General features: G+C 32.4%; 1 protein-coding gene across 1 annotated transcript in view; it reads left to right on the top strand.

Annotated features, from left to right (window-relative positions):
• The window catches only part of LOC125056140 (nose resistant to fluoxetine protein 6-like), a 63,516-nt gene extending 46,656 nt beyond the window's left edge, over positions 1 to 16,860 (top strand). The window contains exons 5-13 of the mRNA XM_047659104.1: positions 600 to 726; positions 3,134 to 3,206; positions 3,994 to 4,102; positions 4,861 to 5,016; positions 5,861 to 6,343; positions 8,878 to 9,047; positions 11,028 to 11,204; positions 11,844 to 12,040; positions 15,732 to 16,860. Of these exons, the coding sequence (XP_047515060.1) occupies positions 600 to 726; positions 3,134 to 3,206; positions 3,994 to 4,102; positions 4,861 to 5,016; positions 5,861 to 6,343; positions 8,878 to 9,047; positions 11,028 to 11,204; positions 11,844 to 12,040; positions 15,732 to 15,863 (1,624 nt within the window). The 3' untranslated portion in view covers positions 15,864 to 16,860. The remainder of the gene's footprint in view (positions 1 to 599; positions 727 to 3,133; positions 3,207 to 3,993; positions 4,103 to 4,860; positions 5,017 to 5,860; positions 6,344 to 8,877; positions 9,048 to 11,027; positions 11,205 to 11,843; positions 12,041 to 15,731) is intronic.
• The last annotated feature ends 230 nt before the right edge of the window (positions 16,861 to 17,090 follow it).

Below are 17,090 nucleotides of genomic sequence, written 5' to 3'. Positions count from 1 at the left end.
TTGTAGGCATTATGAAGCTCTACAACTTATTTCCAGAACTTAATCCTATATCTCTTATGGTTATAAAGGCAGCGTTCGTAAGAAATGTTTTCCTTGGACCGTTTTTTCTGACTAACTTCTAACTCACAACTAACGTGGCTTTCAATAGAATTTTACCATTAGGTAAAATTCATTCAAAATCGGTTCGGCAGACACAAAGACTACCCCTATAACCTCACAAACTGTACCTCTTTATAATCTTAATATATATATATTTCTTGTGTGCGTGTGTATGTGACTGAACTCCTCCTAAACGACTGGACCAATTTTGATGAAATTTTTTGTGTGTCTTCAAGGGGATCTGGGAATGGTTTAGATTCACAAATCAGCCCGCCAGATGTTAAGGGTAGTCCACCCCTAAATTTTTATTTTTATTTTTTAGACAAAATTTTTAATTTCTATTTTTTTATGATACAGCATTAAAAAATACATACAACCCCTAACTTTCACCCCTCTACGATCAACCCCTATTTTTTTATTATAAATGATATACATGGCGAAACGACGTTTGCCGGATCAGCTAGTATTAGTATAGATTTAATGTTACCTATTTTTTACAGGGCAGTCATCATTATAGTTTCGTTATGGATGTTGGCGGCATCTCTCTACGAAGCTCAGCTGGAGCGGCGGTATAGATCTGAACAGAAACATGACCTTGAACTCGCCAACAACAATCATAAGCTACCAGTTGGTATTATCATATATATCATATAAAATATAATAATATTAGTTTTATTATGGTACAAACTAAACATAACTTACTAAAAAAATGACTTTTTTGCCAAGCTATATACTGTATGTATTTTAGTCTACTCTGGTTTTAGTAAGGTTGGGTGGGTTGTAAATAAATAAAAATGTGTCAAATACATATAAATATTATGTGCATACGAGGGTGGATCCAAAAGTAATAAGCCCGACCAAGAACGTAAAAGAGTAGTTAGTGTAAATAATTTTTCATTTTTCGACATAAGCTCCATCTCGCTCAACACACTTCACTTTTCCTTCACTAACTATTCTTTCAATACTCCTCTTAGAAACCCCAGTCGCATCTGATGTCAAATGAAATATAACATTTTTTCATTAAACTGTTTTTAAGATGCTTAAAATAATTAAAAACATTTCACGAGATTGCCTTGGTAATGTTTGAAAAAGTAAAAGATCAACATGTACAGTAAAGAACATAAACAGTAGCAAAAGCAAAACAATAACTGTATCTTTTATACTCATAAGCTTGACCGAGCGCGAGAGAGACGGTCAGTCTTTTCATGATGTATTTGTGATTGTATTTCAGTTTGACATCACGCCTGGCGCTTATTCACAGACACTATACAAGCACAAAGTGTAAATGTGTTGAAGCCGCCAGCTTTAGATAACATACCTATACCTATAGTCAATTCTCTCAAAATTTTTATCACGTTACTAAAATACATTGTTTAATTTAAAATTAATATTAATATTAATTATAATATTTATATATCATATAAGTGATCTAAATATATCTATTAAAAACTATAATTTCAAATCGATTCGAGAGGTAATAAAAATACTAGAACATACATTCGAAGACCTGGAATGTCATGCATTTGGTAGGGTCTATCCGTATCTCTCAACATGTAAGCTAAGTTATTGATTTGCTAATGGGCTGAGTGCCACAAACTGTCGTGCTGACAGTGTCAGCCATTTCCATCTCCAAGAATTATTATTAAAGTCTGTCCGCTATTGTCTTATAGAACAAATGCTTCTGTTTCATTGATATTGGATGTCTTTTATTTATTGTCAAGGCACTACACGAAACAGCTATATTTAAGGAGCCAATAACTAAACATAAATGTTCCAAATTGCTACGTGCCCTGATTCATCCCTGCGCATTTGCTAAACGAAATCCAGTTGTTTATTAAATATAAGCGTTTTGCAAGAGCTTTTGTCCTAACAATAACGCAATACTTATTGAAATCAAAAATATGTCTTGTTAACTATGTGTCATATTCAGAAAAGTATTGTTAATCCTAATTGGCCAAGGTTGGCACAATGTTTTAAATTGTACCTTTATCTTAAATAATAAACTTCATGTGCCTTTGTTAGTGATAAAATAATTTTTAAATATCACCTTTGACTGTTACATGTTCCGATAAAAAAAAGTTATTTAAAATAGGTTCGATCCCCGGCTGTGCACCAATGGACTTTCTTTCTATGTGCGCATTTAACATTCGCTACAACGGTGAAGGAGAACATCGTGAGGATACCGACATGTTTTAGACCCAAAAAGTCGACGGTGTGTGTCAGGCACAGGAGGCTGATCACCTACTTGCCTATTAGATTTAAAAATGATCGTGAAACAGATTCAGAAATATTCCAGACCTAAAGAGGTTGTAATGCCACAGATTTTATTTACAAATAAACAAGTTTTTACTGTTTCAACGATACATTTTTCAAGTCCCAAAATTTAAATCTGGTAACATGTAAGTCTTTGATATTATTCATGAACTAAAAGGTCGGGCAGAGCTTTGAGTGTATTCATAAAGTCCGGTAATGACGTGGGACTTATTAATTAGGATAATTCTCTTGATTTCGAAGCCCTTTAACGTATTTAACAATTTATTTCGTAATACATATGCTTTCTTCATTACCTAATCGGACGCTTGGGATTCAGTTCAAATATGGGGTTTGGTTTATGTAATATTTCTTCTTCTTTAGTGTATAACATTCATTGTTCACTGGCATTTAAATTCCACTTTGCACTATACATATAGTAAAAGAGTTAACTTAACCATCCTTCATTAAATCACTTACTATTCTTGGCTCTTTTCATCACACCGTAAACACAATTTGCTAGTAAGAGACGTACTAGTAATGAGGTTACTAATTATTTTTTATGAGAAGGTTTCGGGGTTTTGAATCCTCTTCCACAGTCGTGTAGTATAAGCCCTAAAACGCTATTCCAATAGCTTGGAAATTAGCCCTTATTGTTAACAAAATAAACTCGAAAACGTAATACTACGTATTTAATTACTTGACGAACGTTTGCGAGGTTCATCGCTGTGCATTATAGAAATCGATGCCTGTTTATGTTTCTAATTACTGTTTCTTTTCGCAGCCTAATTCTCCTAGCTGCAATGACAGTATTGGAGAAGAAATTAAAGACAAGGACCTTCGACGAGAGAGATGTGGTAAGATTTTATGACTATACAATAACTCACAAGTTATTAGAAATATACTCAGACTTTTTTGTTACAACTTTAACCATTCGGAAATAGATACCCACAAATTGAAATATAATTCGTTTTTTACTTGTTCATACTATTTATTTGTTGATCGAACGCACTAATATCAGTACCTACTGGTTTGAATTGTAAATTGTGTGTGGTAAATCCGATCAAGGAAGGCTAAAGGCGCGTCATGCTACGACTGAATAAACGTGGAATCTCGCGAAGCAGTTAGTACATTTAAATGCCAGTTACAAGGTATGATTTAACAAATTTTAATTATTGTATAGTTTTTTGCAAATTGTGACTGATATAGTCCTACTAGTGTCTATCGGCCGACCGTTAGTGGTACCGTGAGGAATAAATATTTCTTAGACGACAAACTTTTTGTAACGAACAGATATATTATTTAGAAGATTGCGTGGGCGTAGACATGCCGCAGTATCTAAAAAAAGGTTTCCTTTAATTTCACAACGAAAGTCTTTTTATCTAAGCTAAATCATCGATTACATTGTTCAAGAAGGAACTAGAAACATCTCAACATCACAAAAATCTCTTAATATTTGGGTAGAAAATTATTGCTATGAATTAATGTGTAGTGGAAATCTTTTGAACTTATATGCTTACACTACTTTATACTTATCTTATTGATTCAGGCTTGTTGTCTATTAGCAAATATTAATAACGATTCTAAAGTTAGTAATATAAAAATATTGTTTGGTTGCGATATAGCTCTATATATGTTTATTAGGTGTGTGGTCGGAAATTCTGCTGTCGTTCTCCATACTATCAAACGGGAGAGCTATTCTTAGCACCCGGCGCCCCAACGACGGGGCTCTAACCTGCCTACATGGAATGAGGTAATTATTATACAGGAAAAAAATTGGGTCACCGAGGGACGGGAATATCTAAGAATTTGGCGAAAGAAAAATTTTCTATCAACATTTAACTTTTCATAAATTTGTGTTTGTTAAAAAATGTTACGTTTTTTTAACTTCCTGTAGTACTGTTCGTATTTTTTATGTTCTTTATTTTCTTCATTCAGTTTATGTTTTACTATTTTATTGATCATTAGTACATACTTGATCAGCCTTTGTGTCCGTGTCGTAATCTAGATCTGTAAACAAAGATTCATAAATAAAATTACCTTATTTATATTATCTATGGCATATTGCACTGAGCTACAAAATGACGGAATAACGACAGATTTAAAGAAACGAACCTATGCAATAAAGAGGTTATTGAACCTACGAACCTATTTAATCTTAACTTAATGGCTTGGTAAGATATTGTGGTAGTAAATTAACTCTGAGTAAAGTCCTTACAATATGTGTGACAGCTCGAGAGAGTACTGTGTGAAATATCGTAGAATGAAAACCCATAACTTGGTCTTCGTAACGTCTCACTAGTGTGTCAGTAGGCTAGATTTAGGGGGCGTTGGAGTCATAATCATAGGGCTAGGTCATCATAGTGATTTTAATCTTCGATTTATATTTACTTATTTGAATATAAAGAATCGATCTATGGTTTTAGGTAAAGTTAACTTGTAATATGACTCTTACCGATATACTTATAAGATATATAATAACAGATATATAATATTCCTTTATATTTTCAGGTTCTTGTCAGTGTTATGGGTGATAATGGTACATACGTACTTAACAATATTTTACATAGCAGACAATAAACAAATGAGAGTCGTCACAGAGAGGAACTTTTTATACCAATCAGTTGGTAATGCTTCGTACTGTGTTGATACCTTCTTTTTCATTAGGTAAGTCATAAATATTTTTTTTAAATACTACAAATTTGTGACAAATGAGAATTGTTTAAATTATTGAATAAATAAACTTTCAGCATGCTTAGCAAAATAATAATCCACTTTAAATAATACTTCGAAATGCTAGTCTCGCCTTAATAAAGCTTAATAAATCATTTTCGTAAAAGCTACATTTAGTATATGTGATAACATTATAAAGTAAATTAAGATTAGGTTAAAATTTCATATTGCCCACTTAAGGTAGCAAGTGCTACGTAACGACGTCGTTCTAAGAAAGTTGACACAACAACCTACGGCTACATTTTAAAACTCTACCGCCTAATTGTCTGTGTTAAATTAGTAATACGAAATTATAACGATAGAGTAAACCAAAGCTATAAAAAACGGTTACGCAAATTTATACTAAAATGTAAATAAATACAATTCTTAGTTCAACGCACGGCATTTCTGATAAATCTCTTCCAGTTCACACGAAGAGTAAAAAAATACTAAATTGCGATTAAAACTACTTATATTAACGTTCTCAGAGTCATCCATTAAAGTACATATTAGTATTGTTCAATTCGGCTTCGACAAGTGATTGAACGACAGCTCTTTAGTGAATTTAATCTTTACAGCTACAAGTATTTTCGTCTAACACTAATTGAAAGACTCTGAGTACGACTAAATGATAGATTATATTTAAGCATTATCAACGTTATCTATTTTCTTCAATATGTCATTAGGAGCCTGGTGTTAGAAAAACAGGCAAAACTTAGCGATTCAAAAGAGTATCGGATAGATTATTGACGTATTCCCGTTCGCTCTGCGTTTATATATTTGTATTTCCTTTTTTCAGTGGCCTGTTAGTAACCGTACTATTCCTACGCACCGAAGATAAGAAAACCAAACGTAAAACCGAGAAAAGAGATAAAGACTTGAACAAAAATATCAATGGCTACACCAACTCCGCCTTATCAGTATCCATAAGCGAACAATCATTTTACGAAGATGTCTTGGATAAGCCCAAACCGAGTATAAAGATCTCCCGAATGACACGATCTTTCCTCGTCCTACTTTCATATAGATTGGTGAGACTGACGCCAGCATACGCCTTCGTTATAGGAATAAACGAGCTGGCTTTACGATACACGCATAACCATACGGTGTTCGAGCCGGCCATCTTTGATCACATCACATGTGAGAAATATTGGTGGAGGAATGTGCTGTATATTAACAACCTGTTCCCACAGAAGGACATGTGCATGGTGTGGTCTTGGTATATGGCTAACGATACGCAATTTTACGTCGTTGGTATTATACTGCTGTTAATTTCGGTTAAGTAAGTATTCATTTAATAGAAAATCAAATAAGAAATATAAAATTAATCAGCGTAACAAATCTCAATCTTAAAACCTATAAAGAATAAGAAAAGTATTTAATTAATTAATCATAATTCAATTCAATTTAAATTTGTCTCTTCTACTTTTCAAATAGATATAGCTCGATAGACGAAAAATATGGCACAGAGCGCCCCACGCTTTTTCACAATAATACCAGTATTTTTTGTTCATTACCATTTTCAGCCTAAATTAGGAATTATTTTTCACTTTTCATTTTGATGTGCTTTAAAAGCGTGTTTTTTAGTTTTTTTAAACTATTATTTATTTTTTAGTCATTTTTTTTTCGGATTATTGATTGCATTGTCATGTTAGAATTTCAAAAAAATATAAATTTTATTGGTACAAAAAATTGAGACAGTGTAGTGTTGAGTAGGTCATATTTTCAGTAATAAAGTGTTATAAAACCAAAAAGGCTCTTGAAAAGCGTGAGTGAATCATGAGCTCAAGTTGTTTTTGAGCAAAATTAGCCAGGATTACTAAATTTGAAATTACGTGTTCTATCACACTTTGCTACCTCTACAATTTTAGTAATGAGTTTGCTTAGGCATTCTAAAGGGGTTACATAATATATTCGTTTAATATCACTTACATTATAATTAACTGTACCTTATTTGCATTACTGTTTGATTGTAATTATTTGTATTTTCTTCTAGATAGCTTGATAATTTTGCCCGTACTTTGTTCCAATATCGATAGCATACCGATCCACATTTTGGTAGGTAATTTCGAAATAGTTCTCTCAATATACGTAGCGCTGATATCGCCTTGGGATCAAAGAAAAACCTATTTTGTCACAAATTAGTATCAAGTATCTTATATAAAACAGCGGAGTTATAGGTATGTTATCTAAAGCTGGCGGCTTCAACATATTTACACTTTGTGCTTGTGTAGTGTCTGTGAATAAGCGCGAGACGTGATGTCAAACTGAAATACAATCACAAATACATCATGAAAAGACTGTCCGTCTCTCTCGCGCTCGGTCAAGCTTATGAGTATAAAAGAGACAGTTATTGTTTTTCTTTTGCTACTGTTTATGTTGATCTTTACTGTACATGTTGATCTTTTTTCAAACATTATAAGGGCAATCTCGTAAAATGGTGCACAATGTTTTTAATTATTTTTAGCATCTTAATAAAAACAGTTTAATGAAAAAACATTATATTTAATTTGACATCAGATGCGACTGGGGTTTCTAAGAGGAGTATTGAAAGAATAGTTAGTGAAGTAAAAGTGAAGTGTGTTGAGCTAGATGGAGCTTATGTCGAAAAATGAAAAATTATTTACACAAACTACGCTTTTACGTTCTTGGTCGGGCTTAGAACTTTTGGATCCACCCTCGTATGCACATAATATTTATATATATTTGACACATTTTTATTTATTTACAACCCACCCAACCTTACTAAAACCAGAGTATACTAAAATATATAGCTTGGCAAAAAAGTAATATATTTAAACATACTGTATAGTGAAATTGCATTAGTGTGAGTACTGTGAACGCGCCAGCTTTCGATAACCGACCTATAGCCTAGTGGCTTCAGCGTGCGATTCTCATCCCTAAGGTCGTAGGTTTGATCTGCAGCTGTGCACCATTGGACTTTTTGTTCGCGCATTGCAAGCAACACTCGCTTGTACGATGAAGGAAAACATCGTAAGGAAATTAATATGTCTTAGACCCAAAAAGTTGAAAGCGTGTGTCAGGTACAGAAGGCTGATCATCTATTAGCCTATTAGAAAAAAACCACTAAACATGAATCCCTAACAGAAAACTGAGCCCCAGACCTAAAACGGTTATAGCGCCACTATCCTATGCAAATATTTGTTAGTTCCACCATTCGATAACAAACAAAATTAAAATGGTTGTACGTGCTATTCATGTATTCCATATAAGAAAATGTTACGTTTACAATTTTAATACTGACAGTAAAATATCTATGCCTTGTGCCATTAGGAGATAGGGGAGTGTACTAATATCAAAGTAAACATTAAGCCCTCAAGGGAGCCTACCTTCATAAATTTTAATGTATCATTATCACAGATTGTGGAATAGTCATTAAAATATGTTTCATAATTATACGGACGGTGTAATATACGCTTGGGGCATTATAATACCGAATTCAATGCCAGGTTCATAATATTGGACGAATAGTAACAAAAATACTTACCAAAGAAACGGCGGCACGCACTGCAATATTTCAATCAATGGATATTTTTTTATCTTCAATTGCATTATTAAAATTATAACTTCACATTTGATAACTTTAATAATTTTTATTAAAAGTATAAGTCACGTATATCTTAGATCACCTTAATATATAATGTTTTCGTATAACATAAGTTATTCTGCGTGATCGAATCTAGATTCGAATTTTAGTTTTTATGTCTAGACATGTCGGGCATAATAATGTAATAATGGGTGAAATAAAAACAAACTTTCAAAGCGTGAGATTAAAATGTTATTTTTATTCAACAGGCACTTGAAATTCGCAACAATTTCACTCGTTTTGGTTCTGGCAAGCTCTTGGATAACTACCATATACATATCAGTATGGCACCAGTACAAAGCTCGGATTCAGGAACCCTTCGAAATGTTCGATCCACTTTACGACAAGCCGTGGTCAAGAATTGGACCGTACTTGATCGGTGAGTGCTAAAATGACCTCTTAATAAGAATATACTAAACGTGTTTTCCTTAGAAAATTGCTTCATCTGTATATGAAAAGGAATATGAATGCAATTAATTCAAAACCTTAATGGTTTTTTGGTGTTTTCTGTACTTTTAGTTTATATATAATATATTAAACAATAATAAATAATACAAAAACATATTTCTGCGTCTGTTTCGTTAAAATAAATAAATAAAATATGTTTATTATGGAATATAAGACGCAGGTATCACTCTTATTACATGTCATTAAATTTGAATAGGTAGGCTACCCTACTCATCGGCAAAGAAGACAGATGGTGTAGGCCGAGAGAAAAAGCTGGCGTAAAAAACTCTCGGTACTCTTTTAAAATAAAAAATCAAACAACACTTATTTTAAAACAAATATCGCAAATTAATTAGAAGTAGCCTGTCTAGCACTAGTCCCAGGCCCTTTTATCAACTAGATAATCGTTAATTTTATAGTAAGCCTTTTTACACAGCTTTTCTTTAATACATTTATTAAAAGGCAGAGATAAAAGAGCCTCTGGGATTTTATTAAAGAAGAGTATCCCTTTGATCCCGTTGATACTTGAAGGCTATATATAAAGGTTATTAGAGTATACCATGCTGAGTTTAATAGTCTTATGTCGGGAATCGAAACCAAGATCCTGCTATGCCATATCCGGAGTCGATCTTGAATATACATAGAATCTTTAATTTACAAAAAAGTAAAATTTTAATAATTTTAAGCGGCGTAATCCGCTAAGCGTAAAATTATTATAGTCCCGTAGATTAAGGATAATATTACAATTATAATACTATTTTAACCAAATTAAGATACTTCTCAAGAAAATCCCACAGTATTTAAACATATTTTTCATTATAAATAATTAGAGGAAAGCGCAAGAAATAGTTGTATTGTTTAATTATATGCAACAAATGTTTTTTAATTCAACATGATTACTTTTAAAATATTACTTTAAAGCCCAGAAAACATAACGAACAAAGATAAAGCTGAATTTCATACGAAGCAATAAGCTGAGCGCGGACTCATTGCTCGTAAAACAAATTTTATGATATTTTATGCATTTTCTATCGGAGTTAAGCCTATTACGGCACTATAAAAATATAATGAAATTTCTGTACTAAACGTTAATAAAGTCTACTGGGAGGTAGTCTTATAGCGATTTCAGTATGTTTAGACAGTCACTATTGTTCTATTTGAAAAGATTTTAAAAAAACTTTCAGATTATTCAGTAGGACTAAAGAACCTACATATTTATGTAGGTTCTTTTACATAGGAACATAACCATTTGGTAATGTTTAATTCTGTTATTTGTTGGCTTTATAAATTTAACATTCATAATTTTAAGGACGCATTTTAACTCTGGGCAAGATGGCTACGCATCAATCCCTATGACATACCATGAAGCAAACACGTATAGTTAAAAAAAAATAGCATTCTTATATTACAGTGTCTCCAACGAAATTAAACTCAATAGTCTTCGTCGATTTGACAAATCTATGAATGTTTTGTGTCACATGACTGACGTGTAAAAATCAATATTTTTGAATATCGAATTATTTTTCACAAGTGATTTTACTTCATAACGCTTAAGCCATGTTTCATACAGATTACTCTCACTAATACTTTATTTGTCATACTGTCAAATAGCCTATTGCTACTAGTCATTGTTATTTTTACACAAAACGTTTTCCTGTCCTTGAATCTCGAATACTCGAATATCTATCTATCTGGAGAGTCTTCATATCCATGTTTATTACACTTTTCTCAACTAGAATTAATAATACAAAAATCAAACATTTACTATTAAATTATAAAAGCTAAAACTACAATGTAAAATAAATAACAATAAAGGCTTTCGAACTTTCCTGGCACAAGGTATTCCAGTGGAATTTTCTCGCTGAATTGCGATGTAAATACGTTGTATTAATAAATCAATATAATTTTCTAGGTATGATGGTGGGCTGGTATTTACATAGAACAAAGTGTCAAGTGAAAATACCTTACTGGTTGGTGGCTATTGGATGGCCTGCTTCTATCGCAATCATTGGAAGCCTCATTTTCGGCATGGTGGACGGATATTTTGAAGTTTGGCCTACAGCATTCTATATTAGCATTGGACATACAGGTAACCTATTTTTATACAAAAAACTGAATTATTTCTTTAATCAAATAAAAAAAAATAGCTGTCTAAATTTTTAAAAAGCCTTGATTACGGTGCAACAGAAGATTTTTTGTCCATAGCCATTTAATTTAGACTTTAAATTAAATTATTTTACACACGTTTAATTCACACACCCACACATATTCACATTGTTTATTACTTAAGTTCAGTCTTATATAGAATCTCTTTGAATATTTTGCATCTGTGATGGAAGGTTGGTCACCATAGCACTTCTATAGTCTTACTATAGGCACCAGCCTCTCACAAAAGTCAATACCTGCAGAATGTAAACATGTAAAATGCAATATTGTGAAGAGGCAAATATTTACTTTATTATAATTGCTAAGACTAAGATTTTAAAGCGCTGCGATTGCTTTAATCGTGAACGTCTATAAAATGAATGTGTTCACGTTTCAGCGCTTTTTGGGTTGAAATAATATTTCGATTTTAACATAGCATGAGGCACTTTGAGGTTTGAAAGAGTTCCATTGGGCGGACACGCCAGCACACAATCTCATATTGATTTTCAATTACGACTAAAATTACGTTACTGTTAATCTATTAAGGCATTTAAAAATTATAGTAAACACAAATCTATTATAGGATGGGGAGTGGCACTCGCCTGGGTGGCCATAGCTTGTTGCTGTGGATATGGTGGTCTCGCGAACTCTCTGCTGTCCTACAACGGATGGTTACCATTAAGCCGACTCACGTACTGCGCGTATCTGGTACATCCAACCATCATGATGTACACCTCTTTCTTGCTCGATGGACCTCTTCATCTACAGAATTCTATAGTGGTAAGTTTTAACACCTTTGGCACACATATGTCGTATTGGATCTATATCCAGCAATACAATATTATGATTAATTAATAATACAACAATATGGAACTTTAAAACCCAAAAGTCACATATGCCTAAGTGGTTGCACGGCAAAATGTTTCCTATTTTCCCCTAATTAAAATATGTACTTCAATGTTGAGTTTTAGAATCACGCAATTTCATCAGCAGCGCTATGCTTATTTAGAGAACTACATCAGTGTTGCTTACAAAAATGTCGGGATCAGTATCGCTTTCAATTTACAGATTACCGGGGCTGGTGTGCCTTGGTTTATAAAAAAAATAATCTAGATCTTATAAGCCAGACCATTAATAAATCTAAACCTAGGATTAAGGCTGGCCGACGCTTTAATAATACTGTTAGTACGCCTGCATTATTGGCTCAAATAGTTAATGTTTTGTCACGTTTACTTAAGAATGTATACAAAAGTTATTATTACTAGCAAGCTATCGTTGTTTTAATCATGTTTAATAACTAACTAAAGCTTTCAAAGCCAGAAAGCGGATCCGTAGTAAATTTACATTTCATAGTTTCCGTAATACTGATATAATAGGGACGCAAAGGTACAATAATTGAATATTCTATTCTCTTAACATCAATAGCACTTTCAGGGCTTTGTAATATAACCCCTGACTTCAAAGAGGCCCAGGATCTTGGCGTTTCCCACGAAACAAACAAAAGCCAACCTCTGGGTGTATCCTCATACCCTGTTTAAATAATATAAATGTTATTGTCAATCTTAAGACCAAATAACTCAAACGCAAAAATCAGATTTTGCCTCATTTAATAAAATTGTTTAATCTTTAATCGATGATAAAAATCGTATTTTTTTTTTATAAATTGAGATCTAATTTCCATTTTTCGCAATAGAAAAGCAAACCGAAACTCATAAAATTATTTACGATTTAATACAAAAAGTATGAATAATAACTGAAAGCACTAAAATATTTAAATTGAAGTGCTCACGAGTGGCATAAATAATCCAACGTTGGCGTAAGAAAATGTTATCTTAAAGTCACATTAATGTAGAACACCCGAGTGTTAAGCTCAGAAATTCCTATCTCACACAAACCTATTTTCACACTCCACGAAGTTATCTTATTGCCATTATAAGCGTACGTTTCTGATCGGGTCGTCTAGAATTTATACGTATTTAGTGAAAAAAATTGAATGACTAGCGACAATCACAATTCTGTGCCCGTTTTATTAATTAATCCAACTTTTACATCTGACTCTTTCTACCTGAAACAATTGATTGTTTTATCTATGTATGTTTTGTTTTTTTTATTTGTACGCCCTATACTCCACAGACTATGAAATAAAGAATAGTATATAATTATTTTTAAATAAAACCTTCTTACGTAGATCCTTGCTAACCAAAGATTGTTGAAAAACACTCGAATCGTCGAGTAATAATATAATTAGCGTTTACATTCGTTATTTAGAGGTTTTATTAAACAAATGGTAGTACCGAGATATAACTATCTCATATAGGCCTGCTTCGCATTGAGACTATACCAATGATTATAAAAATCCATTACATATACGCCAGCGCAATGCATACAATGTATTGATTTTAATATGTATGACATCATATTATAAGATTTGATATGGTTTTCTTTTATTTAAGAAACCAAAGAAATTACTATCCTATGAAGTATAGTATAGCAATTGTTTCATTATTACTTTGAATTCTCGTACTTAGTATTGGTGTCTATAACTTTGTGTTAAGAAGTATTTTACAGTGCACGAAAATAATGTTTCTCATATCAGTAGTCATGTTTGACGTCCGTGGTAACCTTCACGAAAATAACTTTTTATTTTCCTACGCTATTGCGAAGCTCTTTGTTGAAAAAAGATTAGAGCACTTACAGCCATACTCGATGTCTCTATTCAGTATTATTCTATTATTCAGTACAAATCAAACTATGTGATAATTTTATACTGATTAATTTATGACTAATAATTTAAGCGTAGAACCGTAAAACCTTTTTTTAAAGTTCCGGTTAAAATCTGTGGTGAATTTCTTTCAATGAGTGAAGTATCGCTTTTTGAAAGCTTTTTATTGAAATGTAAGAAGTCGAGGCTAATACTGTGATAGTAATTTCCAAGTCCAAGTCGCATAATAAGGCAAGGGCGCGGCTGTATTAACTAACACAATTAGAAACAATATCAAGGAACCGAGAGCAGGCGAAAAAGAAATTTAACGGTCTCAAGAGCAATTTAAAACTTGAAAAATTACAATTAAGCTCGTTTCTCAGTTTCTTCCGAAGTTTTACGGAAGCCGCGGCCGTCAAGAATTGTTCATAAACAGACATAAATTAATTGCTAATCTGGATTACACAAAAATATTTTCTCGGATAAAGCGGCTCTTAAGAGGCGCTTCTTATTTAATTTTAAACACAAATGAAACTACGAAAGATTCATGTTAGCCTTGTACTAGGTCTCTATAGACTTTTTTCGTAAAGATCTAAAGATTATATTATATATATATATGTGTATTTTAAAAGTATATTTACGTGTATTTACGTGTACTGTATTTATGTACGTATCTGGTACATTACGAGAACTTTTCGTTTCTTGATTTCTAAAACCGCCTGTTTTAAAATTATTACAAAGGCCGACAATGCACACGCACGAGTGTCGACTATTAGTAAAGTTCAGAGTGATAAGTAAGAAGTCCCTTAATAAATACAATCTCTCAAATAAACAATTTATATCCGGAATATGTAAATACGAAACCTTTGCATATAACTGAAATATACATCAGATTAATTTCCGGAAAGCAATTCTGAATAAATGTCGCTTGAAATCAAATTCGATTCGTTATCAAATAATTTCAGCTTCGGAACAGAGAATTGAAAATTGAGATTATGTTGATGCGAACCAATTCTATCTGCCGCTGCTGCTGAGTGCCGCCACCTGCGATACACATTCGAGTGAATATTGCCGTAAAATCTATCTAATCAATACTAAATTCAATTTTTCGTACTTTCCGTAGCCTGTACTTCACAAAGTATTAAACGCTTACAAAACCCTGCTACGAGTATATATATTTATGTTCTTACCCGTAACGCGCAAACTTAACATCTTCACACATACATATAATATTTGACAGACTTATTTTCCTTTTATTATTTCAAATTATTTCGACGGCTCATTGGTCTAGTGGTTAGTACCCCTGACTGCGAATCCATGGGACCTGGGTTCGATCCCCGGCTGAGACAAACATCGATGTGATGAGCATTTGGTGTTGTGCTTAGGTCTTGGGTGTTTAAATATGTATTTATATGTATATCTATCTATAATGTATATCCGTTGCCTAGTACCCATAACACAAGCTTCACCAGCTTAGCATGTGACTAGGTCAATTGCTGTGAATTGTCCAATCAAAAAAAATTGCGTTTATTTAGCGGTATGTGTATTCCCTGTATCTAAAAATTAGGTTGAATGGATCACGTTTTTGCCACAAAAGTACTTAAATTATATATTTCAATGTACAGTTGTTTAATACTTGCCACAAAATAAATGCCTTGGCGCCGCAATTGTGTTTTAAAATTTCCCGCTTAAATGTATAGGTACTTCAATTGTTTTTAGTTGGATGTTGGCAGGATACACAGAGTAACATAAATCTTTATCTTGTTACAGATAACAATATACGCCGGGTATGCAGTTCTGGCGTTTTTAGCCTCGTTTGCCATTTCCCTCGCCTTCGAAGCACCGGCTGTGAGGCTTTTAAAGATCGCTAGCGGGGGAGATAAGAGTAAAAAAGCTCGCTGATTACACGAATTGTGTTGAAATGAGCTGTTAATACCACAAATTTTGTACATATTTAAACAAAATGTGGATATAATAAAACTCAGTGCCTGTATTTTATTTGTTAAGTTACAAACTATGAAAATATTCTACACAAATTAAAAGTTTATTTATCTATGATTAGAAAAAAAACTATTCATGTTATGTACAGACTTTATCAATATTTTCGAGTTTCGAAATTCAAAAATTAGAATACATATATGTGTCATACAGTAAAAGAGTTGTGATGCGAATTAACCATATCAATTTCGGCTTTGTAAAGCTATCTGATTTTGAAATGATAAATAATCTATAGCAACCCATTGTGCAAGATTATTGGGTGGAATAATTTATGGTCGTTATCAAACGGTCTCTTGAATTTTAATCACATTTAGTATCGTCTGTGAAATAAACACAGTTTAAAGAGAATATAGAAATTATTTATATAAAAATATTCCTTCTACATATCGTGTATATCAAAGCAACTTAAAATAGTACATTAAAACTTATACAAAATGTTTTGTGTCATATACCCAAAGGTTCAGTCTAACGCTATGTGCCAACATAACATAAAAAAATTCGTTTATTTATAAAAGTTACCACTGGTTACCATTATTTTTAGCATTAAGTATTTATGTAGTTACCAAGTGAAGTTGAATTGTAGTTGGAACCCTGTCCCAATAATAGAAATACACGTACCTATAGACTCTACTCTTGACAGTTTCCTGACTACCGGTGATAAGGTTCCAGCTGACATATCAAATAGTCTACATAATACAAGCATTGTTAACGTGAACTTCAATTGAATATAGAGATTCTGTATGTATTGAGTTTCTAGATAAGATTTATTCCAAAGGTGAGAGATTGTAATATATATTGTTATATATGGAAATTTGTAAAAACGTATTTAGAATGTAAAATATTTAGTTAAGTAAAACCACAATTTTGTACCTTTTAAATGTAAATATATAACTTAATTCTAGTCGTTAATTATTTGGGCTGTTCTTTTCCTTTCCTTTTTAGCAAATTAATCTTATTTAAGTTTCAAATAACGTATTTTTCCTTTTATCTTACAGTTGGCTCTTTACAACTTTCTATTTGAAATTACGAAAAAAACATTGCTGTTTACTACTAAACATAAATTTATTGTTTCTTTCGTAATATTACATAAACTTATGTAGTACGACTTTATGAAAAACACATACATTAAAC

Source organism: Pieris napi, chromosome 14, assembly GCF_905475465.1.
Source record: "Pieris napi chromosome 14, ilPieNapi1.2, whole genome shotgun sequence".
In the NCBI taxonomy this organism is placed as follows: Eukaryota; Metazoa; Arthropoda; class Insecta; order Lepidoptera; family Pieridae; genus Pieris; species Pieris napi.
The sequence above is the reverse complement of the archived record's forward strand: the minus strand, read 5'-3'. Positions and strand labels throughout refer to the sequence as shown.